Below are 26517 nucleotides of genomic sequence, written 5' to 3'. Positions count from 1 at the left end.
GGGCAGCGCCGCGCCAAGATGGCGGCGCGCTGCCAGTACTCAGCATGGCGCCGGGGCCCGCGGATGCTGCTGTAGTAAGAGCGTCGATGTTTCCTTGGTTGTTTTACTTTAGCGGTGCTTGGAAAGAGCAGAAACCTCGCGTGAGCTGCTGTAGGGTGAGGCTGGGTGTGTGGGAGAGCCTCAGTCGATACGAGCCGAGATGGGTGAGGCGGACATGGCCCCTTGCATGAGGGGTCGGGGAGGGCAGGGGAGCCCTGGGGGCTCTCCCCAGGCTCGGGCAGCGCCTGCAGAGCCAGGAAACCTCCGGGTGCTCGATGGCAGCACCTGGGACGGCAGTGACACAAAGAGCCGGTGCTGTGCCCCGGCTGTGGCAGAGTGACAGCACGGCTGGGGTTGGAAGGATCCTCTGGAGATCGCTCAGTCCAAGCCCTGCTGACGCCTCGAACGCGTCCAGGTGGGTTTGGAATGGCTGCAGGAAAGTTTTGCTGATTTTAGGAGCCCTCTAAACACAGACATTTTAGTTTAGGAAGGAGATGTTGTTTATTCTGCACAGGGTGCAAGGTGGACATTTCCACACATCAAGCACACCAAAGCTTTTAACTATTTGTACATTTTAGCAAAGACATTAGTGTTCACTGGCTATAAGTTACATCGTTCTCTTAATAATTAGCATTCTGTCTTCTATTGATTAATGATCCATCATGCTAATAACTCTCATGCTCAGCCTTTCCTTCTTATAGGTGAATTTCTTGTGTCAGTGGTTGCAGATTCCACCTGCCAGAATTCCCTTTTACCCAGCCGGAGCTGATTTCAGCACAGTTGCTGAGTTGGCTTCATCTGTTTCTTCCTTATATTGGGAGTTCTGGCCAGATGGCCCCTAAATTCCGAATTCTTGGTGCCCACTGCCAGTGGGCATCCTTTTTGCTCACACTTTGTTAACCTCTGCTAGGTCTGAGGTCATTAAAGCATTATCAAGCCCTAGACTTCAACAAGGCAATTTCACCAACAAATAACTTGTTTTTTCTAACACCTGGACATCACTTATATTTGCAAAGCAGAAATATCAGTGATAATCTTACACGTCTAACATTGATGTCATGAGTTTTCTGAACTGTACATCAGCTGAAGGCTTGGGTTTGAAAATCTGTTATTTGGGGAGGAAAGTTTCTAATTCACTTGAAATACAGAGTAATTTTCCTGTTATGGACAAATAGGCTGCATTTGGAAAATGTTTCATGCTTCAAACATCATTCATGTGGGAAAGCTGCTCCTGTTCAGTCCATTCGAGGTGAAATGCAGACATCTGCAGTTTAGCTTAACTTCTTAAATTATTCTAAGTCAGTCATCTACAAATGATACTTGGTCCTCTCTCAGTTGCACAGGAATGTCCTTCCTGGATGAAATCCTCAAATTTTGGCTTTTTTCCGATCATTAATATATTCTGGAGTGTTTTCTCAGGGCCATGACATGATAGAAGTTTATTTAGCTGTTCTCAACACTATTCTGGCAAATTAAGATTTTGACCAATGACTTTCATAACATTCCAGAGTGAAGATAGGGATAATCCCCCAGAGAGACCACAATACAGACATTTAAGTGTAAGTACTGGAAAATACCTGTGTAAAATTCTGTGTAAGAGTTAATGGGAAAAGGCAGTGAGGAAGTGCAAGAATGAATTGGCTGCTTGTGAGTCACAAGGTACCAGCTGCTGGATTTGGATGAAAAATAGGAAGTAAGAAGTATCACGTGTGCTCAACCCAAACAAGCAGCTGACTGAGGCTTTGAGGAAAAAATTTATGTCTAATTAGCTGTCAATCAGTTTTTATAAGCAACTGGTTTCTCTGGAAACCAAATGTTAAGCTGTTTGGATTGATAAAAGACAAAAGGTTTCTTGTGTCTAGAGCAGAGTGAAATAAGCAAGAAATTCATCTCCATTCAGCAAAAACCACAAAGCATGTATTTTATTATTGTTACTAACTGCAAAAATACCAGCAACTCTCTACTTCTGCAGTTCTTCAAAGGTCACGCCAGGATAACCTGATGGGACTTAATTTAATTATGAAGTTACAGAGAAATTTTTTCAGCCATGGGAAATATCACACACATACACAATCCAAATAAATATGCCAAGGATCCTTGTAAGCTTCTGCTATCCATTAATGATTCTTACAGCATTTTTTCTAAAATCTGGGGATTTTAGCTCTTTCAAGTAGGTAAGTGCTGCTATGCCTTCCAATAGAAAAAGGAAGAAGGAACATTTTGAAAGCCTGATGCTGGACCTAAAGAACAGCATGAATTCCAAACCACTGCTGCAGAAACAAAAACCATTTTCCAAAAGAAACAATTCAGGAATATGTGTTTGACTATTTGTAGACTTCTTCCTCAACAATGTAAAAATAGATTCTGTGGAAGTGTTTATGTTTTATTTGTGTAGCAAACACACTTGTAACTTTTAAGCCATTGACCTAAACCCAAGAGCATGCAAATAAAACAGAACTGGCCTTTATTTTGAATTAGTTTGACATGTGTGTAATTCTGGTGCTTTTTCCTATTTCACACCATTTTCCTAAATATTCTTTTCTAACTCCTTATTTTTTTTTCCACCCTAAGTTCTTCAACTTAAGAATTCAGCTGTGCAATAAGCATGTGATCTGAGTGACATGCCAGGATAAATTCCAGAGTGCTTGCTCGGAAGCAGCCACCAAATGCCTTGGCTGGAGAATTGGCTGGGAGTGCTGTCAGAAATGAGCTCAGCCCACAGAAGGAGCCTGTGCTGGCCCTGCCCTGGGTGGAACAGGGCACAGACCTCATGGACACATGTTCAGCCAGGAGTTACTGCCCAGCTCTGCCAGCTGGGGAGTGCCATCAGCTGGCACTGCCCTGCAGGAGCCATGCAAAGCCTGCAGCACTTTGCTGTTTTCACAGGGAAATTCTTATTTCTCCATTTCATTCAGGGTGTAAATAATTTCTCCATTTCATTCAGGTGCAGGGATAAATGTTACATGAAGGCCAAACACATCAACAGTGGCCATAAAAGAAGGTGATGCCTTTAAGAGCTGCCTACTGCTGGCATAGGAAAGCTTTTGGAGAGTGCAAAGGTGGTGTCACCATGCCCAGATGAAAGCAGGATGCTGTTTCTTGTCTCAGGTTTTCAGGCACACCGTGAGGGTTGATCAAAGATCCACTGTTCTGTGGGAGAATGGAAAGCACAGAGTGCTCTTGGCAATAAAATAAATGAGACATCTAATTATCTAATGGTTTCATAAATACAATCTTATACTATGCACTGAAACAGAGATTCCTTGCACACTCTTCAGTTTGTATAAGTTTTAGCTCTTTTTGTTTGAATTTTGAAATTGAAATGAATTCAGTCCAAGTATTCCTAGGATGAAGGATGAAATAGGGATACTTCATGTAGGTACCTAAGGTGTCCTCAATATTCTTGCAAAATGCTTCCATTTCTATGCAGTTTTTCATTGTGAGTACAAGAAATAGGGGGGAAATTCAGTCTTTGCCCTTTGCTGACATGCAGAAGAATGTGTTTAATCCAGTCCTGTAACAGATTACTAACTTGGTTCACCAGGGATTCCCATCCCTGGAAATTCAAGGCCAGGCTGGACAGGGCTTGCAGCAGCCTGGTCTGGTGCAAGGAGGGTTTGGACTAAATGACTTTCAAAGGTCCATTCCAACCCAAACCAATCACTCTGTGATTCTGTGAAATAAAAAATATTTTAAATATGATCTGTGCAGTTACAGAAATATCCAAAACTGGCATGTCTTCTGAAGAATCACTTTATCAGTTTTGGATAATAAATGTAAGTATAATCAGAGTGTGAAACAGGAAGATTTTAGCTGTGCTTTTAAGTGCAAATCTCGACACATTTTTAATTTAGAACTTCCCCTCTATCCTGTCACTTTATTGGCCAGTGCAGCTATAGCTGTTGTATCCTGGTGGAATAAGGTGCTTTTCTTGTATGAAAATACTCATCCACAGGAACAAAAGATGTCAGATAATGCTGCATTCCAGCAAGTCTGTAGGAAATGGGAATTCTTAGATCACATAGGAATTGCTCAGTGATTGTGGTGCTTTTAAAAAGCTTGGGCTAATACACTAATAAAAAATGTGAGCGTATTTTGAATGAAGAGAGCAGAGGCACAGAAAATTATTACCAAAGCTATTACAATTTTAACCTCAAGCCAAGATTAGTGATATTTTTCCAGGGTATATGTAAAGCAGCATCAGCTTACTTTTCTTTAAGTCGTAAGTATGAAAACATTTCCGTTTTCTTTCATCATGGTTAAGCTAAAGAATTGTTGATTTCTCTGACCTCAGTGATAACTCACCTATAGTCTGCAAATTAAAAAATAATTATAAAAAGGTCAACATTCTTCTCTGGGGTTATCTTTAGTGTCCTGAACATGGAACAAGTGTTTAAAGTTGTGGTTTTGGGTAACAAAGCTCTCTGGCTGTGCGTGTTTCCAGCCCTTGTGCTCAAAAACCATGTGTGGCTTAAAGCACTGTTACAGGAGGGGATTTACCCAGTGCTGTAGAAAAGTTGCAGTTAAGGCAGGAAATTGCATGTTTTTCTGAAGTTCTGTGGTTTAATTTATAAAACGTCATTTTACACTTGAAAAACTCTGTGTAGGCGTTTGCTTGTACGTGTGTGTTCATATGGCTGGGGGTTAAAAAAGGAGCAAAACGTTGATTGAACCTTAGTGTCTAAATCCTACCTGAGGTTCAGAAACACAAGAAATCGTGAAAATTCTCGATTAATACTCCAGGGCCTTTGAGACTGGAAGGCTGATATCTGTTCAGTAATCCCGTTCATGAGGATTTGTGATTCCTGCCTGGGAACAGCATTGCTGCTACTTGTGTTTTGTTACAGGAATGGGAAACCGCAGCATATCGGTTAAATAAAATGGTGATGATGCTGTATTTAATAAATCGCAGAGTGTCATTTCACTTTAAAGCCATTAGGAAAAAAACAGAAATCGAAGGGAAAAAACCCATTGTACGATATAACAGAGGAGCGCGTTGTAAAAAATTACGCAGGGACTCTCCAGAGAAGCGGCGAAGCTTCGGGCGCAGAGCCGGGCGCGGAGGGCAGGCCTGGCGGGTCGGTGCGGCCCGGGGGTCCCGGTCGGGATGGGGAACGGGACCGGGGTCGGGATGGAGCTCGGGATCGGGATGGGGGCGTCCCTCGCGTACGTGCGGCGGCGCAGGTCCGCAATGAGCCCGGCGGGCGCGGCCGGGGGAGGCGGCGGAGGAGGCGGTGCCGCCCCGCCCGCTCTGCGGCCACAGGCTCAGCCCCGGCGGCAGGTACGGCACCGCCGCTGCCCCGGACAGGCTGCGCTGGGGCTCGCGGGGGGATTTCGCTGTCGGGGTTTTTATCCCGGTGGAGCCGCTGAGCTGCGGGTCGTGCCCGCCCGTTCTCCCGTTACCTCGGTGCGGGGGGCTCCGAAGAGCCGGGGGTGCAGCGGTGAGGGCTCCGCTCTCCGTGCGGGGCTGCGGGGGCACCTTCCCCCCGCGTCTCCGCCGAGGCCGCTCGGTGCCACCGCATTGCCGGGGGCCGGCGGCGTTTGCGGGGTAATTCCGGGCCAGGGAATTGCGGGACACGTGAGCGCGGCGGGGCCGCCCCGGGACCGCCCGGCGGGGCGGGCGCGGTAACAAAGGGCGGCGGGGACGGAGGGAGCGCGTCGGGGGCCGGGCTGGCGCTGCTCGAGCGGCTCTCACCTCCCGCCCCGCTCTCTCCTGTCCCGCAGCCCCGGCGGCAGCACCGCGCGGCAGCCGCGCCAGGGCCGCGCCGCAGATGAAGTGCGAGAACTGCAGCAAAAAGGTGAGCGAGTGCCCGGCCGGGCCCTGCCGCCCCTCGTGCGGGGCACAGCCGCGGGTATAGGGGGATGCTGCCCGCGGGCACGGCCCCGGCCCCGGAGAGCCCCGGCGGGGAGACAGAGCCGCGCTGGCCGCCGGCCCCAAGGTCACCGAGCTCCGCGTCCTGGCCGTGACAGCCCCGAGCGCGGTGTCGCCGGCGTGTGGCCGTGCCCTGCCGTGCCTGCCCGACGGCCCCTCGGGTTAACAAACGCCCGGAACGCTCGAACCGATGGAGCGGGGGAATTCGGAGAAATTATTTCCATCGTAGCGATGGCACTTTGAACGCGGGGTCTTGCATGTGTTCCACAACGCTGTAAATAGCTCTGTCCGTGGTTCATGGCATGAACAGTTCTGCAGAAGTGTTCTTACAGAACGGTGAACAGGCTTTGCATAATCTGCACATTTTATGTTTTGTTTCAGGAATGCAGTAAAAAACAGAAAAATGACGATACGCAAAGTGCATCTGTTGATGCATTGAGTTCAAATGATGGCTCTGAAGAGGTAATGCTCCTTCTAAAACCTCTGTTAGACTCTATATTCTTTTGTTTTGTGCACCCCGAAGGAGGTTATAAGGAGACAACTTTCAACTACTAAGTATAATAAACAACAAGCAGTTGAAAACAATTATGAGCTCTTGTAGACATCACTTAATATGTGAATCAAAAATCTTGCAAAAAGGTGCAATAAAAGCCCTTACAATGTAAAAAACACAAAACAGAAATTCTAAATTCTAAAAATTTAGAGTGCTAAAACTCTTATAACAAGTCTTCAGAACAGAGACAGAACTTATAAGAAGCAGAGTTTTCATAGTACAAATGGACAAAATATCAATTTATTCTGTATATTCAAGTATTCCTTTTTCTCAAGTGAGCTGCAGATAGTGTGAAACTCTTGATCTCACAGAATATGTTCAGTGCAATTGTAGGACTGTGTTCTCTTTGTTTTACCTCGTGTTACAAAGCCTAAGCCACCTTGCTGTTATAGAGGATATCTGGTTAAAGAGCTTTAATAGTTCAAGGGAAAGTTTTCTCAGTTGCTGGGTGAGTTGATGGGCACTGTCAGCTCTGAAGCACAGTGCAAATTAAGTTACTAGCATATGGACTAGGGGCTAAATTTAGATTTTTGTTTACACTTAAACATTTGCAGTTTCACAGTAATAGGAGGAGCAGAGCTATGATTGGGATGGAACATATTGTTTTGTTTACCTGTAAATAATCTTGGATATGATGCAAGTGTTGTGGATTGTCCTGCTTTAAACCAAACAGGGATACTGTGCTTGCTTGCAGAAATGTTGAAAATCATTTGATCATTACTAAATACTTGTTTACTTCTTTTTTTTTGCCCCCAGAAAAATGAGTTTGATACATTGGCTAATGCTAAAATACTCCTTAGCGACTGCCTAGCTTGTGACAGCTGCATGACATTGGAAGAAGGAGCCAGAGTTTTCCAGCAGAATCAGAAGGAGTTCTTTCGTGTTCTCAACCTTAATAAGGTAAAGTGACCCAAACAATGCCCCACTGTTGGCTCTGAGGAGGAGGCAGTTCCAGAATGACTAAGCAGCTTGGTCTCCAAGGCAGATAATGTGAAGATTTGTCAGGATATGCTTTTTTCCAAAGAGGAAGTCAGGCAACACAAACGTTAAAAGTACTTAAAATAATTCTGTACTGGAGTTGCAAGGTCGCAGCACTTAATGTAAACACCAGAGGAAAGTTGCTGCACCTGCAGAAGGAAAATTTATTGGCAATGTGATGATTTCATTACTGCACTAACAAATTATTCTGCAGTTCAGTGTTTATAGATATTCATACCTTCACTGCTAGGACTGTTCTGGGTGGTTTTGGTGCTAATACACCCACATTATACACACCTATAAAGACATGTTCTTGAAATTAAAATTCTGTTTAATAGACTTTCAACCTGACTACATTTTGTCCATATTCTTAGCAAACCTTGTAAGTGTTCTATTGCTGGTTTATTTTCTGCTGAGTTCTGTTTTTTCTAGAAGTTAGTTGCTGTGTGTAGTGCTCAGATCTTTAGACCCTGATATTAAATTATTTTAGTTCTGCTCCAGACTTCTGTGCAAAAGCTACTAGAATTGAAGCTTCTCGATCTGTACATGTGTGTCATAAATATGGATTAGTTACATAGTACTTACATTTTCTTAGGAGTTCGCTGTCCATACAGAATGGTGTTGTCATGTATGAGAAAATTAGAAGAGAACGGGGGGAAAATAATATTTTGGGCCCTGTTAAGAGGGCCTGAATCCTACAACAGCAGGGCAGTCAGGTGCCTTTATCACAGCTCCAGGGGTCCAAGCACAAGCCAGGGGCAGTCAGGAGCTCTGAGCCAGGAGCTCTCCTTGAAGGGTTATTGGATCAGTGCAGACTGTGGGCTCTGACCTTTGCAGGGTGACACTTGTCTGTGGCACAGGCCTGCTTTGTCTTCCAGGGGTTGCACTGGTGTGGAAAATGTCCCAGCTGAAACACAAGATAAATCTTCAGCTAAATGCCACAGTCACTAGAGCTGCACAGTTCCACACCATACCCTGGCTACTTTCATGGGATTCCTCAGTGCCTACAATGCTGTTTTGCTGAGAGTCCCATCTTGCCACTTTCCCTCCACAATTGCAGTGATAAAGACACAGGAGCCTTAACAAAAAATCAGATGTGTCATTTGCTGGGTTGTATCTACAGCTTTGAACGCCCCTGCTTCTGTAAACATTCTTTGTAAATGTTTAAACACACAGCTCTTTTCCTATTTGTTAGAATATTTCATCCTACTAGAACATCAGAGGTGCTGAATATCCCTTAACTTCCCTTGTGCCACCTGGAATCCAAGCACAGAATTGTCCTAGGAGGGATGGATTTCCCCTGAGTTCTGTAAAGGGAACATGTACAGATGGCTGCAGATGAACACTGTCAGGATCAGAGGAACATCCTGTTCTGCTGCACTTGAGGCTTGTTTCACAGGGTTTTTAATGATATGGCCCACTGAAGCATGAGACTCTAAAGAATAACTCCAGGAATGGGAAAGGAAGGGAAGGCAAGGAGCTTTACCCTGTTTTAATGATTTTTTTTCTCTCTCTTTGTTTCACTTACCAGAAATGTGATACCTCAAAACACAAAGTCTTGGCAGTGTCACTGTGCCCTCAGTCATTGCCTTATTTTGCTGCTAAATTCAATCTCTCGGTGAATGAAGCAGCCAAGAGACTCTGTGGTTTCCTCAAAAGTCTTGGTAAGTTTGCATTGATAATGGTGGTGAAGCAGAAAGGGAGGGATCATTTTGGTTGGTTTTGCCTTCTCAGCAGCCCTCCAGTACCTGAAGGGGCTGCAGGAGAGCTGGAGAGGGTTTTTGACAAGGGCATGGAATGAAACAGGGCAGGGTGAGGTTAGATAATAGGAAGAAATGAGGGCCTGCCCTGGGCCAGGTTCCCAGAGCAGCTGTGGCTCCCCCAGGATCCCTGGAAATGTCCAAGGCCAGGCTGGACAGGGCTGGGAGCACCTGGGACAATGGAAGGTGTCCCTGCCATGGGGGACTGGCACTGCATGAGCTTTAGGGCTCCTCCCAAGCAAAGCCAATGGTGGGATTCCATTCCATGATGTTTTGTTAAACAGTGCTGAAGTGCCCTTGCACAACCTCGTTCAGAGTTTGAACTCCAGGCACCAGTGCCACCTGCAGCAGTGTGAGAGACACACTGGGGACATTGGGACATTCCCTGCTCACAGGAAAGGTCACAGAACACAGGGACATTGTAGAGCTGCCTCCAAAACCTTGGCTACCAAGAAGTCAGGGAGGGTTTAGTCACAAGCTTCCTATTGTTGTAAAACTTGAGGGAGAAGGTAATTCTTATTCAAAGTTCCTTTCAGTGCTTTTGACACATTGTATCTCTAGGAGATTCTCAGTTCTGGTTTTTTGCTGTAATTTGAAATTACAAGAACTGTTGTATCTGCCTATTTTATGTTAAAGCTGTATTTCCTTTGGTCAGTGTATATAGTTTTAAATAAAAAGCAATAGCCACTTCCCTTGTAAGTTTGGGATTTTTTTAAATTTACTTGAAGAAAGAAAAAGAACAGTAAGAAACCTATAAACTCTTTCCTTCTATCTGTATCTATATATATTCATTTTACATGTTTTTTCTGATGCATCTGTGTACCCAGTGTATATTCTTCATCTCAAAGCATTCCTGAGTTCTGGTGGGCCCCAGTTTTCCTAGAATGCATTGATTATCTGCCCTCACTTCTGTAGGGATGTGCTCAGTGTTACGTGGGCTCTCAGGGAGTGTGCTGCCAAGTGAGAGCCAGCAGGACCCTGCTGGGCTGCTGATATCTCCTGTAGCTCTGCAAACAGCTGCAGCAGTGGCAGATGTGCCTCTGAGATGGATAGGATTTTTTGTGACTTCAGCATGTCTTGAAAAGAACATTTCTCTGCCAGAGTCACTGCAGGAGTTGTGACATCTGTTCAGCTGAGCTAAAAGTGACAGATGCAAAGTGCTCAGAGGGAAGCAGAGAATGTTTGCAGTGCTCTTGGTGGTCCTTGTAAACTCAGGGTGTAGAAGATGTTTTTGCAGTGTATGGCTTTTATTTATGACTCTGTGAAAATGTGCAGGGGGGAAGGAATATACCTGTTGATCCTTCAAGATTTTTCATAGGCCTGGAACTTTGGAAGGGGAACAACATTCCAGGGATTCCCTGTTCCTTTCTGCTTGCCTCCCCAGGGGTGCATTATGTGTTTGACACCACCATAGCTGCAGATTTCAGTATCCTGGAGAGCCAGAGGGAGTTTGTGCAGCGCTACCAGCGGAGGAACCAGGAGGAACATGCCTTACCAATGTTTGCCTCTGCTTGCCCTGGTGAGATCTGATTTATCCATCCTTCCCTCCCTTCAAACTGGAACCACCAAGGAGCTCAGGAAAGGGTGGCTTCCTTTGGGAGCCTTACATAATTTAAATTTTTTATTTGCTTTTCAAGCACACAGTGTTTGTTCCCAGTGTCAGTGGTCATGCTGAGTGCATTTCAGTGCTTGGATTGAGAATCAGAAGTAAAAGGAGTTTAGTGGGTGTTTCTTGTGTGTTCACACCTCAAAGTTCAACTGGGTGTTTCCTCATGCAAAAGAATCTTAAAGGAACTTTGATAGAATTAAAGCACAACCTCTGTTACCTTAAGCAAAGTTTAGAACTTGCCACTTAAGCCTAGGAGAAAGTAGCAAGTGACATTGTTTGTGATGGCTGTGAGATGATGTGTCTGACACTTGGAAAATAATTCTCACATGAAATGTCACAGACTTGACTCACTGGATGTCTCACTTCTGAGAACCTTGCCCCTCAGAATGTGTTCTGTATGAGCAGAGCCTGCACAGATGCAGAACATGCAGTCACTGCTTACCTGTTGCATTGTTAGCACAGCACCATTTCAATTCAAATAAAAATATTCCTAAAAAAGAAGTATCAAAAAGGAGATAAAAGTAACTCCTTTGCCTAACACCCTCATCAGCTCCACCCTAAAGTTCATAGTGTTGCTTTTCAAAAGGCTGAGAAAAATAGCAAAACACTTCTTGCTAGCTTTGAAATCATTCAAGTGGATTGCATTTATTAAAGAAATGTTACAGTGATCAGGAGTTGCAGTCAGTGATCCCCACAATCTGCTTTGTTATTGGTTTGAAGTTTAAATACTGCTGTTTGAATTATACTTGTATTATTGTTTATTCTGTATATTTTGTAGTGGAAATATCTGGGTTATGCTTTAACTACTACATATATGTATTAAAAACATGTCTCTTTTTTCTGTTACTGTTATCTTAGTGTTACCTCTTATCTTCAGGAGCAGACACATCATATATTGCTCTTTTTCATATAAAACCTGTGCAGCTGAAACCCCCCCATTACTTAGTTTTGTTGTCTTCTATTTTCTTCAGGTAAAATTCAAAACCTGAGGATTTCTTTTAGAATTTCTGTGATAATTTTAATTTGCTTCATCAGGAAAGAGAGCTCAGATTATCTGCTGCTCTCAGTGGAGATACTTTAACATAGTTAATGGAGCACTTTCCTTGTCCTTGTGTGGTCTGCACAAAATAGTTTTTGGTGTCAGTGCTGGTTTTGGTGTCAGCTCTCTGCTGTGATAGAGGTGGTAACAAGCTTGGATGCTTTCCATTTCTGGGAAACTAACCCAGAATATCACTGTCAATCCATTTTGAAAACATGGTTATGTTTCTATGTCAGCAATTAGAGAAAGCAAAAATCCTGATTAGTCATCTTCCAAGTGAGGTTGTTCACGGTGTTTCCTGTCCTTATTTGTCTGTGTGCATTTTCTGTTCATTTTTCTCCTTCCTCTTTCTGCCCCCAGATTACATAAATTTGTCCCTGAGCTGTTGTTTACTGGGTGTATTCAGCACAAAATGGTTTTTATATAGCTCTGTAGATGCAAGGTCAGTGTGAACTCAAGTATAAAAAATGCTTTACTGGTTTTTATCTTGGTGTGTGACTTTGCACAGAGCTATCACCCTCTGCAGCAGGCAGGGTGTGACATCTACCATGAGCAAAGAGCAGAGCCTGCACATCCAGAACCTGAGAAAAGCTGATTTCTTGTCTCTGTGTTAATTGTTCACCTCCTGCTGCTCTCTGGGGAGAAAGTGAGCTCATTTTGGGTTTTCCTGTTAAAGAACAGCAGTGTTACTACTGATAGTATTTGTAATATCTCAAAAGAATCAATTCCCTTCCTTAGTGTACTGAGCTGGTGAGCAACATGAAGCATTTGCTGTGGACAATCTGGTGGCTTTAAGGCACTGCCAACCTGTGTTCTCCCAGAAAAGCCTGTGGGGCAGACTTGCAGCAGCAGCAGGAATATCATAAATATTGAGGATTCTGATGCTTTTGTCCCAGTCAGTGAATTTCCTTTCCCAGGAGTGAGGTTTTACAGTAGCAAAAGTTCGCTTCGTTTTTGCATTTTTTGCACTTCCTACAGATGCATACATGCATTTTCATGATCTCACAAGAACCACCAAAAATAACATGTTCTGAGCTCCAGCTGCAGGGATTTATGTAGTAATTTGTAATGCTTCCTTGCTCTTTGATGGCAACACAGCCAGCAAATGGCCAAGAATCCCAATGAATTTATGAAGGGTGTAGGTCTGGGTGAGAGCTGGTGTTCCTGACATTACAATGGGGTGTCTGAGGTTTTCCCTCACTGTGGTGAGGGGGCACAAACAGCAGTGTGTGATAAATGCTCACTCACCCAGGCTGCTGTGCAATTAACCAGTGACTAATGACACTAATGATCTGTGGGAGCTGCAGCTGTGAGACACTTGTTCCATCCACTGCAAGGACAGAAACAATTTAAGGAATTGCTTCAGACAATACCTGTCAGGAATCTCCTGGGATTTAGTGAAATTTCCTTATAGGTCATGAGTACAAGATCAAAATTATTCCAATTATGTGAACCAGCCTCATTGCAGGGTTGATAAATGGTGAGTACAAGTATTTTAAAAACTGTCCTTGTTTTGTTTGAAGCAGTTTTTGTTCTTTTTGGACAGCACTTGACACTAAAGCCATTTAAGCAATAGGATGTACCTATCATTAGCAGAATATGCTAATAGATTTTTACCAAGCACCAGTAAATTCAGTGCTTTTTTGTAGATAATGTCTGTGATTTAAAGTCCCAGGTGAAGGTGGACATTAGGCAAATTTCAGTTCAGTCTTGCAGTTCAGTACAGTCCTAATAGACAAATCCATGGGCCTCAGCTTTTCCTACAGCAGAAATGAATGCTTGGTGAAGATGATGTGTGCCTTTGAGGTTTTTATGGAAACCAATTTGAGGTCTGTGCAGAACAACTGGGAATATTTAAACAGCTGGAGGATCCTTGGGTTTCCATAATATTCAGCACCTTGTTTTCATCAATAAAATCTTATTACAACTATTTCAACTATCCAGCTATATCTTATTAAAACTATTTCTCTGCTACACAGAGACAAATAATCTGAACACTGCTTTTCATCCCAGTTTTGTGCTGGTGTTGGCATTTGTGGTATTGTTGAGACTTGAACAGCACCAGGTGTTTTCACAGACGTGGTAATTTCAAGCTTGAAAGTTAACCTCCAGGTTTTCCCCTTCCTGGGCAGCATGTACTGCACAGCAGTTTCTCTTTTATGTAATCACTGATTTGCATGAAGAAAAAATGTTTGTGGGGGTTTTTTCCACTATTTCTTAGCAGCAAAAGCAGCACACCTGCCTTGAAGGCTGGGCCTAACTCTGCTGCACAGTGTAGGTGTCATATAGATGAAAAAAGCTCCAAACCTTTGCTGTGAAGGATTTTGGGCTTTTCAGTGAGAGCTCCAGAGCCCAGGAAAGAATTACACACCCTAAATACTTTGATTTGTTCATTTACTGGGGGAATAATGCAGCAGCTCTGGATGTTGGGTGCTGTGGGTATCCACAGCTGGAATGCTGAAGGGGTTGGTGAGAGAGGGAGTTCCTGAGAAGCTGAGGACAGGGTGTTGCATACAGAGAGATTCCAGGTGGCTCCTGTGAGGGTGGGGATGTTTCTGAAGGTGGGGCTACTTTAACAATAGTAAAAAAAAGCCTTTTTTCCCTAGGCTTAATCCATGTGCATCTTGTGATAATGCTCTCATGTGACTCTTCTGTTCTGGGGGAGCAGGCTGGGTGCAGGGATATTAAATCTCAGGAAATAGCAGGTTTCAGTTAAGCAGCCAAACAGTGCATTTGTTGTAGAATGTGGTGATCCAAGGGCTGAGGTCTAAAAGGTCAAATTTCTGTTAGCTGGGATCTTGTTCTTTCTGCTTTGTTAAATCTGTGCATGAGGAAGGGGCAGCAGGTCATGAAGTTCACAGTGGACCTTGGTCTAGAACTCCTGGCACAGTGAATTATTGACTAAAGCATTATTAACAGAGCCCTGAGGTTTCCTATGGCTCCCAGCCTACACAGACATGTCCTCCCTGGTGTGAAGGTGTCCCCATTTTCAGGGTGTGCTGTGTGACTGCTGCACTTGCTGTGCTCATGGCTCACTGCTCTGTGCCTGGGATGTTTCTGTGCTTCCAGGTTGGATCCGTTATGCTGAGAGGGTGCTCACCAACCTGGTCACCTCTCACATCTGCACTGCCAAGTCCCCACAGCAGATCATGGGCTCCCTAGTGAAGGGCTACTTTGCCAGGCAGCAGGTAAGTCATTCTGGTTTACTGTTACCTTTATATTCTTCTAAATAGAGCAGATGGGTTTTAACACTGAGATACAGATCTTAGTGTATTATATTTGTCCTTTACTTGAAGAAGAAATGGTGCTGTGTGCTGTACAAGTGCCCATGATGAGAGGAATGTACAAAGCACCTCATTTCCTCCATGATTTCCTCCATGATTTCCTCTATGATTTCCTCCATGATTTTCATTCATCAGTGTGAGCAGTCCTTGCACCCCCAGTGCAGCATGGATTTAGATATTTATGGCTTAAGTTAAATCCATAGCAGCTAAAGGGGTTTTTTGTGTAATGCTGCCTGTGTGTTTCTACAGCAGAGCCAAAACAGGAGTGGAGGAGAATAATGTGGAAATTGCCCTGTGACCTGAGCTCAGTAAAAGCACTGTATCCTTGGAGCTAACCTTTTTATCTCCTCAGTTTTGTATGTTGAAAAAATTGCTGTTCTTCCCATCCCATACCTCAAAGGAGCCACAGGCACATTCTGCAGGGAATGGTTGCACATGGACAGACAAATTGTGAAGGGCTTGCTGTGGGTGAAAGTGAGTGGGTGACAGCCAGGAACCAGAACTCTGAACTCCTGACTTGTAGCCACTTTCTCAGGCAATCAAAAAGCTGCAGAAAATGTGAGGGAATTTGCTCCAGCCAGGACAGTAACTTTGGAAGTTTATTGCTGATGCTTTGTGACTTCTGGCAAATCATTATCTGTGTGAACGTTCTTTAAATTTAATGTAGGGACTTATTCCTGGTATTGCCTGCATGAGGTTTATGTCACTATTTTTGTCCTTGTCATCCTTCAAGCTGCCTTTTGCTCTTCATGGAGTTCACATGTGTTCCCTTCTGTATTCCACAGAATTTGTCTCCTGATAAAATTTTCCATGTAGTCGTGGCACCTTGTTATGACAAAAAGCTGGAAGCCTTGAGGGAAGATTTCTACACTGCCTTGTACAATTCAGCAGAAGTTGATTGTGTCCTGACATCAGGTTAACTTTTTTAAACTTATAATTTTTAAATATAAAAGTGAATCACCATTGTTAGAATAGCCTTTCTGCCAGAATTTGCTTCTTTCAAGTCTGCTTTAGTCATAAGTTTGGCTTTAAAAATTAGTACATATTTTTGTGCTCCTGGTAGTACAGGTACTGCACAGGGAGGGCAGTGTGACACATCCTTTCCTTCTAAGTTGCTATTTATCTAAAAAATCAGGTATTTTGACAGCCTGTTAAAGAAGGTACAAGTTATGCAAATCCATATTTAAAACAATTTTCTGGCTTGTCAGTGGTCATTATTTTATTAGGAATTATTCCTCATTCATGGTACAAGTTGCCTTTTGGTCAGGATCTTGTCTTTAGCCTTGGTGTCCAAGTTTGGATGTTTCCAGACTTGGCCTAACAGGAAGGCTGAGGATCTGAGCAGGGTTTGGGCAGGCTGAGGGCCCCTTTTCTTTGGGCAGGAATTGTCAGGAGGGAGGTGACTGCAGGAGGAGCTGGAGAATGTGACACAAAGCACTTGCAGGTGTTGGGATGTTGCTCTCTGAAGCAGAGGCACAGTGGGTGTTGTGCTTTGTGATAAAAGTGAAATTCATGTGTTTTCCTACAGGTGAAATTGTCCAGATAATGGAACAGAAAAATGTGTCAATGAAAGATGTGACTGAAGTAGCTGTAGATAGTTTGTAAGTAGTTTTGTTGTGGATTGCTTCCTTGTTTGGATGGCAAATGACATGCTGGATCATATTCAACATTGTTGGATAAAGCTCTTTTTTGACTTAAAGATGGGGCATTTTAAAAACTTTCAGAGAGGCATTTTAAAAACTTTTATTTCTATTTTCAGTGTCATTTGAAGGGTGAGACAATACAGATGTTATAATTCATGCCATCACAATCAGAAGGCAACTATTTCTTAATTATAATACATTATAAGCATTTTGGTTTATCAGTTTTTGCTGAACTGTGTTGTAAATGTCTTAAAATCAATCATCTAAAATTACTCCTTGTGGATCTTACTACAATGCATTTTTATAGTTTTATCCTCTAAAGTATCTAGTCTTATTTGTAAAGTCATCCTTTGAACTTGTTTTTAGTTCAATTTCTCTCTTAACAATGTCTGGTTTATTCTCTGGTATTTTTAAGTCAGTATTTCTTATTTTAATGTTTGCATACAGGTGTACACTTTGTGAGTTTTCTGTCAACCTTTGAGAATTTTCTATAAACCCATTTCCCACACAACATAAATGTAAAACTGCTCAGAAGAATGGTTTTTCTTTTTAGAGGAAAAAACCTGCACTAAAGCCTGAATATACCACAGCTTCACACTTATAGAGTGGCCAAACCCACAAAAATATTCTCTTAGATGTTCTTGCTATGTATAAAAGTAATATAAAACAGATAATATAAATTTGCATGTACTGTCTGAATACAAAGCAGATCATTTGAGGTAATGACCCTTATACAGTAAATATTTTAAAATATGACTTGAAGATTTGTGTAGCTCCTGATTGATATTTAAGAATTATTATTAATTTATTGATAAATATAGATTATTTTCAGTAATGACAGATGTGACTGCATGAAGTTGAAGCCTTGCTGGCAGTGTGGCTGGCTGGGGGTGCTGGCCCTGTTCAGAGCTCTGTGTGATTGATATTTAAGAATTATTATTAATTTATTGATAAATATAGATTATTTGCAGTAATGACAGATGTGACTGATGAAGTTGAAGCCTTGCTGGCAGTGTGGCTGGCTGGGGGTGCTGGCCCTGTTGAGAGCTCTGTGTGCTCCCTGTGCAGAGCCCCAAGGCTGCCGTGCCCTGTGCACACAGTGCTGGCCTGACCATCTGCTCTGGGCTCCCTCTGTTTCCCAGCACCATCCTGGCAGTAAATTCCCACTCCCCAAATGTTCATGTGCATTGCCAGGAGCAGCACCCTTTCAGGAAATGGCAATGAATTGCTTTTTATACTGAGGACAGCAGTCAGTTTTTCAAGATTAGATCAAACTGAACTGTTTAGATGAGAAGCACACAAAGCACAGGAGAGTTTTGTTTCCATCCCTTATGCTGGGCTCGGGGAGCAGCCTGTGTGGTGTTTAACTCTCAGATTTGGTTCCAGAGGCTGCTCTCTCTCCCTGATCTTTGTTCAGCTGGGACAGATGTTCCTTGGGGCCTTTCCAAAGGAGCAATGAACGTGCTGTCTTGCACAAAACAGAAAGCTCTGGAAGTTCTGAAAAATCCTCCTCAGTTCCAGCTGGAACCCTGCTTGGACCTAGAGGGGAGAAACTGGAGTGGATCAGAGCTTTGTGTTTGTAGTGCAGCTCCTTTGCTTCTACCTGAGATGGTCACAGAATGAGAATGAATAAAGTTCCTGCAGGAATAATCACAGACACTCGTGTAGTTCTGTATCAGGATCACACAGAGGGAGGCTTTTATTTCTGTGTCAGCCTGTCCAGTGAAAGGCCAAGCTGTTCATTAATGCTGGTTCATTAGCTCAGTTTATGGAATCAGAGAATGTCCTGAGCTGGAAGGAGCCCTCAAGGATCACCCAGTGCAGCCCCTGGCCCTGCACAGCCACCCCAACAGCCCCACTCTGGGCATGCCTGGGGAGCCTGGGCAGTGCCAGCACCCTCTGGGGAAGAACTTTTCCCTAAAATCCATCCCAAACTGCCCAACAGCCCCACCCTGGGCATGCCTGGCATTCCTGGGGAGCCTGGGCAGTGCCAGCACCCTCTGGGGGGAGAATCTTTCCCTAAAATCCATCCCAACCTCCCCTGGCACAGCCCCAGCCATTCCATGGGTTCTGTCCCTGTCCCAGAGCAGAGTTTGGAGCTGTCCCTCAGGAGCTGCTGCAGATCCTGCTGAGCTCTGGCCTCAGTCTCCTCCAGGCTGAACAAGCCAATTGCCCTCCATTTGTGTTGGAAAATAATTTTTAAAAGGACCAATCTGAAAATACTGGTTCAGCTGTGAGACCTAATGACATAAATTCTTGCTCTTCTGGGGTCTTTAAAGCAGATCCTGCAGAGAAATTGAAACAACTTGGAGTCATGTTCTTGAAACAAGCCCCAGCACGGCAGCAGTTTGTGATAAAGTGCTGGGTATTAAAGCAGTTGTGTGAATGGGGGCCCTTCAGAGCTGCTCTTACCTGGGGGAGAGGAGAACTTCCAGCAGATGAGCTCCCATTTTCTCTCCTGAGCCACAGTGTAACACTTATTTTCAGTGTACACTGTTCTAACCTGGTTGCAGCTCTACTGATTTGGTGTGATTTCATTGGCACAGTGTCACAGACTGGGACAAAAGTTCCTAAAGCAGAACTGTCAGCAAAGACTTGAACTTCTGAAGTAGTTTTGTATTCTCACCAATTATTCTCTCAAAAAATGACCATTTATTTAAATAATTTTATTTAAATATTTTTTTCCCAAAATGGCTCTTGAGCAGTAAAAAGTTGTTAACAAAATCTTCAGATTGAGAAATATCAAGCAACAGTAATTGATAACAATGCACCTTCATCACAATGTGGAAAGCCCTGCATATTTTTTAATTGATTTTTTTCATTGTCTTACTGCTGTCCTGAATAATTTACATTTTTAAAGCTGTAATAAATGAAAATAAATGTGTTCTCAGTGCTACAAAACACTTTTTGGTGGGGGAGACAGAGAAGAAGAGCAACACACTGCTTTATTCAAGTGAAAGAATTAAATTTTTGGAGCTGATCTTCCATTTTGTTGTTCCCTAAGGTTTGATGGCTTAAAGGAGGGGGATGTAGTAAGGCATGATGGCAAGAGATCTGATGGTTACCTGGAGCACATTTTTAAACATGCTGCAAAGGAGCTTTTTGGTGTGGATGTCAAGGAGATCACCTACAAAGCACTAAAGTAAGTTCAATTTTTGTATCCTTGTTATGTACAATGGGTGAGCTAGGACAGAAAGGGGAATTTCCAGTTGGAAGGGACACACAGCAGTCACTTATTTCAACTGCCTGAGCACTTTGACCAAAAGATAAAGGATTTATTGAGGGTTTTGTCCAAATGCACTGAGAGCCTTTGGGGCATTGGCAGGGAGCTGGTTCCTGCAGCTCAGGAGCTTCCCCTGCTTTGGGTGGTGACAGCAGTCACTGCTAACCTGGTCTGACAGGCAGCTGCAGGCTCTAAACCTGCTCTAAACCTGCAGGTCTCTCACTTTAAAGCACCTCCTGCTGGTGCTCATTTTATTAAACCTTACCTGCACTTTAAAAATAAAGTATAATTGCATTACAAAGATTCCATCTCAATTTCTGCTTAATTCAGTTCAGAAAGTTAGAGTTCACCTTGATCTCACTGTTACACTTGTCCTGCTCCCTTTGGAGCAGCTGAATACAAACTGGCACAGCTGGGTTGTTCCTCTGGGAATGCAGGGGGTTAAAATGTTCTCTCTGTTTCTTGCCAGGAACAAGGACTTTCAAGAAGTGACCCTTGAAAAGGATGGGGAGACAGTGCTGCGTTTTGCAGCAGCTTATGGCTTCAGGAATATCCAAAACATGGTCCTGAAGTTGAAAAAAGGAAAGTTTTTCTACCATTTTGTAGAAGTCCTTGCCTGCCCAGGAGGTAAAGATAATTGTGGATCTGCAGTTGTTCTGTATGTGTGCCTTGAATCTCAAAGGAAAGCTGCCTTACAGGCAGGCACTTCCTTTCATTCCCTCTTCATTCTCTTCTTAATAATCTAAAATCTCACTGTTTGTTGAAGGGTCCAAAACACCAGTTACAGGTGCAGGGTTGGCTCAGAAAGTGATTGAGTTTTCTAAAATTAGTCAGGATGATATTTGTGCTCTTGTGACCTATAAATAAGTGCCAGCACTGCACTGCCAAACCCCAGAGGATGCTCTGAAATGGTGCCTGTCAAGGGCAAGAAAAGACAAGGAACATAATTAGGATCATAAAACCATGGAGAATGCAGAGAGAGATTTGTGATATGGAAACCTCATTTCCATTAAGATGAAGTTGATATTGGAGTCACTTTAGGTAAATACAAATTGTAACAGTGTGGGAGGAAGCTCAAAAAAAAACTTCCTTTAGAGAAGTGTGAAAAGAGAATTCTGAGTTAACAGAGACTTTTTTTTTTCATATCAAATCTCCATCACATCTCAAGTTTAATTTATTTTTTTCCCTAAGGGTGCCTCAATGGGAAGGGCCAGGCCCAGAGTGAGGATGGCAAAGCAGACAGAGCCCTGCTGGCCCAGATGGAGGAGGTGTACACTGCCATCCCTGTCAGGCTGCCAGAGGCCAACCTGCACGTGCAGAGGATGTACCAGGACTGGCTGGAGGGCATGGACTCCAAGAAGGCCCAGGACACTCTGCACACCTCCTACAGTGCAGTGAACCAGAGCACCAGCAGCCTGGACATCAAATGGTAACAACTGCAGGGCTGGGCTGGGGCTGCAGGGCACCAGTGGAACCTCTGGCTCAGTGAACTCTGCCCAGCTGGGGCTGCTGGGGCAGAACCATTGCTCTGCAAAACCACACAGCTCCAAGAGCCCTGGCTCCTGCCACTGGCATTTCATTTTACTGTTTGTCATTTCCTGCATACAGTGGATGTCTTCATTCTAATCTTGCAAGGTACACAAGCCCTTTGTGCCAGGGACAGGGAGTGGAATTCCTGACCAAGTTGCTCCCTGGAGTGAAGGTTCACTGCACAAAATGGGCTCCTCCAAGAGGGTGAGATGATTTTACTTCTAGGTCTGCAGTCCCTGTCAACACAGGAATTTCAGTATTGATGCAGTTGGGATTTGCTTACCTTGGTAAGGAAAAGCCCTTTTAAAGGACAAGTGAGTATGTGGAGAGATGTAATGAATTTCTATATGCCTTGTATCCATAATTCAGCAAAAAATCCTCAGTTCCAAGCTAGCCACCATTTCTTACTGATGTAGCGTCACAGAATGCTTCACACAAACTGAATCTGGGAAACTAATGCTAAATGGTTCATTTAAAATAGTTCCAGGTAGGTTGATTGCTACAAGAAGAGAACTTTATTCCCATGTAAGTTTTCTGCCAAGCTTGTAGCCAGCAGTAGTGGTGCTGCTTGCTTTGGCTTCTCTCTTGAGAGTAAAACATGCCCAGATTGTTCCTTCATTTGTCTCCATGTTGAAAGACTTCTGCAAAAAAAAACTTCCTGGGGTGCCTCTGAGAAAAAATACTGAGCAATGCTTGTGAGCTCATCAGAGTTATGGTATGTTGGCATCATGATTTTTGATGCACTTATTTTTATAAATATGCTAGAGAGGTTCATTTAACAGAGACATTGTGAAGTGGTACTGCCATTCAGCTTGTCTGCAACTTCCCCAGTTGTCAGAGAGTTATTCAAGAATGTGATGGACAAAAGAAATTAAGACTCCTGCCAGACTTCTTCAGATCTGTTCACAATTAATGGCTGTTTGAAGCTAGCAAAGTTCTAGCTTTCCTTATGCAGCCTGAGTGTGGATGGGCTTTTTTAACCATTTCATGCAGTTTGAATCAGTCTTCTTGCCAATTTCTTCAATGTTACTGCTGCTTGTATGATTCCTGCAGAAACCTGTGAGTGTTTAAAATGCACATTTAACTGGACACAGTGGAATGGGATGGAGCATCAGGGGAGGCAGGGCAAGAGCTGGCATTGGCTACACCAGGGAGGCTGAAAAGGAGAGGGACAGTGAAGTGTCACCCTGCTGATAAAAACCAGCTCTCTTCATGTGAAGCTGTTCAAAATTGCAGCTTTCCATTGGACCTCCACCTAAATAACAAACCATTGCACTTGGAGGGAATTTTCTTTCAAGTGCAAACAAATTCATTTACTGCACTACCTGAATGCCCACAATGAGATGATGCCCATGAATTATAGAAATTAGCCTTTGCAAGTTGTTCCTTGTGATAAGAACCATATTTACTGTGGTGCAATATCAGAACATCGACAGAAATCTACCTCTGTACAGGAAGGGAGTCCAGGAGCTGTGTGCAGCTGGAAGGGTAATAGATGTGTGTGCTGGAGAAAGGTGGGGGTGTTGTGTGACATTTCAAACTTTCAGAAGCAACATCCACCTCCTTGGGTCTGATTTTGTTCATCTGCTGTGATTTCCTCCAAAAACTCCCCCAGAATTGTAATGTAATAAATGGTCCTGTTCTGTTTGTATAGGCCTGTTTCTCTGTATATATGGTTTGTAGCTGCTGCATGTTTAAATTATATCTCTGCTGCTCTTTGTACAGTGTGTTTATTTTTTCTGTGTGTTTACTGGGTGCAATGGTACAAAAGCAGTTTGCTTTTCTGAGGAAATCTTCAGTAAACTCCCCAAGAGCTGCCTTGCTGTTGTGAAAGCAGAGCCTGAACTGTGTGTGCAGGGTGATGGATCCTCCCAGGGCTGGGGGTGCTTTGTTCAGTGCCTGTGCTGCTGGGGGAGCAGCAATGGGCTGAAATCAGTCTGCTCTGCTGCCACTGCAGGGAAAGCACTGGCTCAGTGTCCACAATAACCTGTTTCAGCTGCATCCACCATTCCTTCCATCTGCTCAAGGGTTTTAACCTGCTGGGGCAGTCACAGTGCAGAGCTGTTGATTTGTCTGCTGCAGAATTCTTTTTTAAAGATAAGGAAGGCACCTAACTGAGCTTGTAGTCGTGTTTGGTTTTGCATAACAAACCTTTCCATCACTTCCCTAAATGTCTCCTGTGCTAAACCAGACTACACAGAATGTATTAAATGTATTATCATTAGTGACCTAACCAATTGAGACTTGTCTTTTTGGGTTGGTTTCTTTTTTTGGTCAGCTTTTGTTTTTTAAGACTTTTGGAGTAAAATGTTTTAATTTTTTAAAGGCTTTTTCTTAAAGTGCCAGTTTTACAGGATAGAACTTTTCTTTCCTTTTAATCTTTCCCCCTTCACCTGCTTGCATTGAAATTTTAATCTATATCAGAAAACCTTGTTGCAGCTTCATATATAGTGAAAGACTCATCTAAGATTGGATTCTGGATTTGAATTGGAAAGTCCATTAATGTTGACAACATGTGTTTGTAGCCACACTTCTGAAATTACAGCATATTTAATTCCCTGATTTCATCATAATTTCTATTGCCACTGCCTCTTCAGCAGCAGGAAAAGCTCCTGACATGGCCACAGCCATAGTGCTTTACCTCCCCCTTGAATTTTGTGCTGGGATAAGAGGATTTGTAGAAAATTATAAACTGGAAGGACTGTGGGAAAGGAATTGGACGCAGTAAATTAATTAATAAATTTGTCCTGGGATGTTCTTGACCTGAGCATGTCAGGTGCTGGATCCTTGGGGTTCTGGTGCTTTGCTCTGAGGCTGCTCCAGGGTCTTGGGAGTCCCTTTGCTGCTGCAGGAGGGTTCCCTCAGCACAGCACCATTTGTGGGTGTCCCCTGTGCTGTGCCCCAGGGGAATGCAGACACCCAAATGCAGCAGTCTCAGCTGGGTTAGACCTGGATGATGTTCACTTACCCAAATTTTGGTGCTTTGTTTTCCAGTGCAGCATGACCATGAATTGTGAATAAATCTCAGTACTCAATTCTGCACTGGTTCTGTGTTATTCCATGTAAAATTTTAACTCTTTAAGTACACCTGGTTACAGCCAAGGGGTTTGTTTGGGGCCCATCTGTGGCACCAATTTTGTATCAGCACTTTATGGGACTTTGGATTACAGCTGCACCTCAAACTCTGTGAAATGGAAGGAGGAAGGTCCAGATGAATGGTAATTAGCTCTCTAAAATAGTTAATATAGACAAGCCCTGTGGCTTTAAAGCTCTTGCTCTGAGGGGTGTGAGGGCAGCCTGTGAGAGTGGCTGGCTGTGCTGAGTCACTGGACAGAGAAACTCAAAACTCTTGCTGCACAGGAAAAGATCTTTGTGTGTGACCTGATCCAACAGGTGAGGAAAGGATGAAAATGAGCCCTGACACAGACAAGGGATTTTTTTCATCACTAGGTTGTGTGAAAATCTAATGAATCGAGCAAACATTTCCATATGTTCTCTTCAGCAGTTGGGACCTGGATTTCTACTAAATAATAACTTGATTTGAAGATGTTCTGTGTTTTTTTCAAGGCTTTACCTGGCCAGAGGAGGAGGAGCTGGTGAACAGAGCAGGCTTGCTCCTGTTGCTGTGTAAACAAGTGACTTGTAGGACAGGTTTGGAGGAGGGGACCAAGGTGTAAGATGTCCTTAACTGCTCTGGAAATGAAAGATAACTACTGAGGGTTTGTGTCAGCGAAGCAGAGGGAATATCCATTTAAATTGTGCAATTTATCCCAAAACACTGCATTTCTGCCCTTATTTTCCAAGAGAGTAGTTGGAAAGTAACTTAAAAATAACATCCAAATTCTGCACATCTGCCTGATGAAATTTTCCACAGTGTAAATGTAATTAATTAATTTTAAAAATTAATGTACCCCCAAAAGTACTTAATGTAAAACAGCAGTAAAATACAACCAAACACCAAATTAAAAAGTAGCAAGAATTATATGATGTCTTTTGCCACTTTTGTTGCATTGAAGAAAGCTGGCAAGAGGGCGAGGACACCCCTGGGCTGGGCTGGAGCTTCACCGTGTCCGCTCTGTCCCTGCTGGGCTCTGAAGCACAAAAAGGGAGACCTGGGGCAGGTTCTACCGAGATTTGAACTCGGATCGCTGGATTCAAAGTCCAGAGTGCTGACCATTACACCATAGAACCGGGTGGTGCCTCTGCCTCCCCCTCAGCCCCCACAATTAATCCATAATAAATAAATCCCGCTTGGAAATCGCTGTTTGTTCCGTTCCTTCTGCCCGTGAACCCGGGATGGCCCACAGGAATCCAACACGACCCAAATATTCTGGTTGCTCCGAGTTTGTGCGGGATTCGTTGTCTTTATAGAATCGTGGAATGGTTTGGGTTGGAAGGGACCTTAAAGATCATCCAGACCCAGCCCTGCCATGGGTAGGGACACCTTCCACCACCCCAGCTTGCTCCCAGCCCTGTCCAACCTGGCCTTGAATGCTGCCAGAGCATCGAGTTTCTCTGGGCACCCTTGCCAGGGCCGTGCCACCCTCTCAGGGAACAATTCCTTCCCAATTTCCCTTCCAATCCTCCCTCTGGCAGAGTGAAGCCATTCCCCCGTGTCCTGTCACTCCATCACCCCTGGTGAAACGAGGGCAGAAAGCAAACAGGAACTCTGGGGAACATCTGCTGTCAGAGACACCCCAAAAGAGCTCTGATGCAGAATTTAGAACTCTATTTCCACACAGGCGATTCAAAGCACAGAAAGGAAAGGAAACAATATGCTGTGACATGTCTGGGATTCTTCAGATAATTTCAGATAAGTCAGAAAGTACTAACCTGGCTGCAATAAATAGATATGGGGGGGGGGGGAAAAACAGGAAAATTCCGTGATTAGTTACTATTCTGCTTTAGATATTTATTTCACGAGGCATGTGATGTTTATGGCATGGAATGTTCACGCCATTCTAGCAGTCCATTTAAAGTCACTTTG

At 43.7% G+C, this 26517-nt stretch overlaps 1 protein-coding gene and 1 non-coding gene across 2 annotated transcripts; one reads left to right on the top strand and one right to left on the bottom strand.

The window, feature by feature from the left end:
- Positions 1-6: 6 nt before the first annotated feature.
- On the top strand, positions 7-24572 carry NARF (nuclear prelamin A recognition factor). The gene is made up of 12 exons (XM_058038852.1): positions 7-74; positions 5764-5837; positions 6293-6373; positions 7221-7364; positions 8974-9106; positions 10587-10721; positions 14920-15038; positions 15920-16049; positions 16663-16735; positions 19782-19919; positions 20470-20627; positions 21192-24572. The coding sequence occupies exons 2-12, from the start codon at positions 5811-5813 to the stop codon at positions 21431-21433; spliced, it is 1380 nt and encodes a 459-aa protein (XP_057894835.1). The 5' UTR covers positions 7-74; positions 5764-5810; the 3' UTR covers positions 21434-24572.
- Positions 24573-25649: 1077 nt separating this feature from the next.
- On the bottom strand, positions 25650-25721 carry TRNAQ-UUG (transfer RNA glutamine (anticodon UUG)). Its single transcript has one exon. It is a non-coding gene; the product is annotated as a tRNA-Gln (tRNA).
- Positions 25722-26517: the final 796 nt, after the last annotated feature.

Source organism: Melospiza georgiana, chromosome 21 (genome assembly GCF_028018845.1).
Source record: "Melospiza georgiana isolate bMelGeo1 chromosome 21, bMelGeo1.pri, whole genome shotgun sequence".
NCBI lineage: Eukaryota > Metazoa > Chordata > Aves > Passeriformes > Passerellidae > Melospiza > Melospiza georgiana.
This window is presented reverse-complemented; position numbering and strand designations above follow the sequence as displayed.

Coding starts and splice junctions, on each gene's coding strand:
- NARF (XM_058038852.1), top strand. CDS start 5,811: ATGAAGTGCGAGAACTGCAGCAAAAAG. Junction 5,838..6,292: donor GCGAGAACTGCAGCAAAAAG/GTGAGCGAGTGC, acceptor GTTTTGTTTCAG/GAATGCAGTAAAAAACAGAA. Junction 20,628..21,191: donor AGTCCTTGCCTGCCCAGGAG/GTAAAGATAATT, acceptor TTTTTCCCTAAG/GGTGCCTCAATGGGAAGGGC.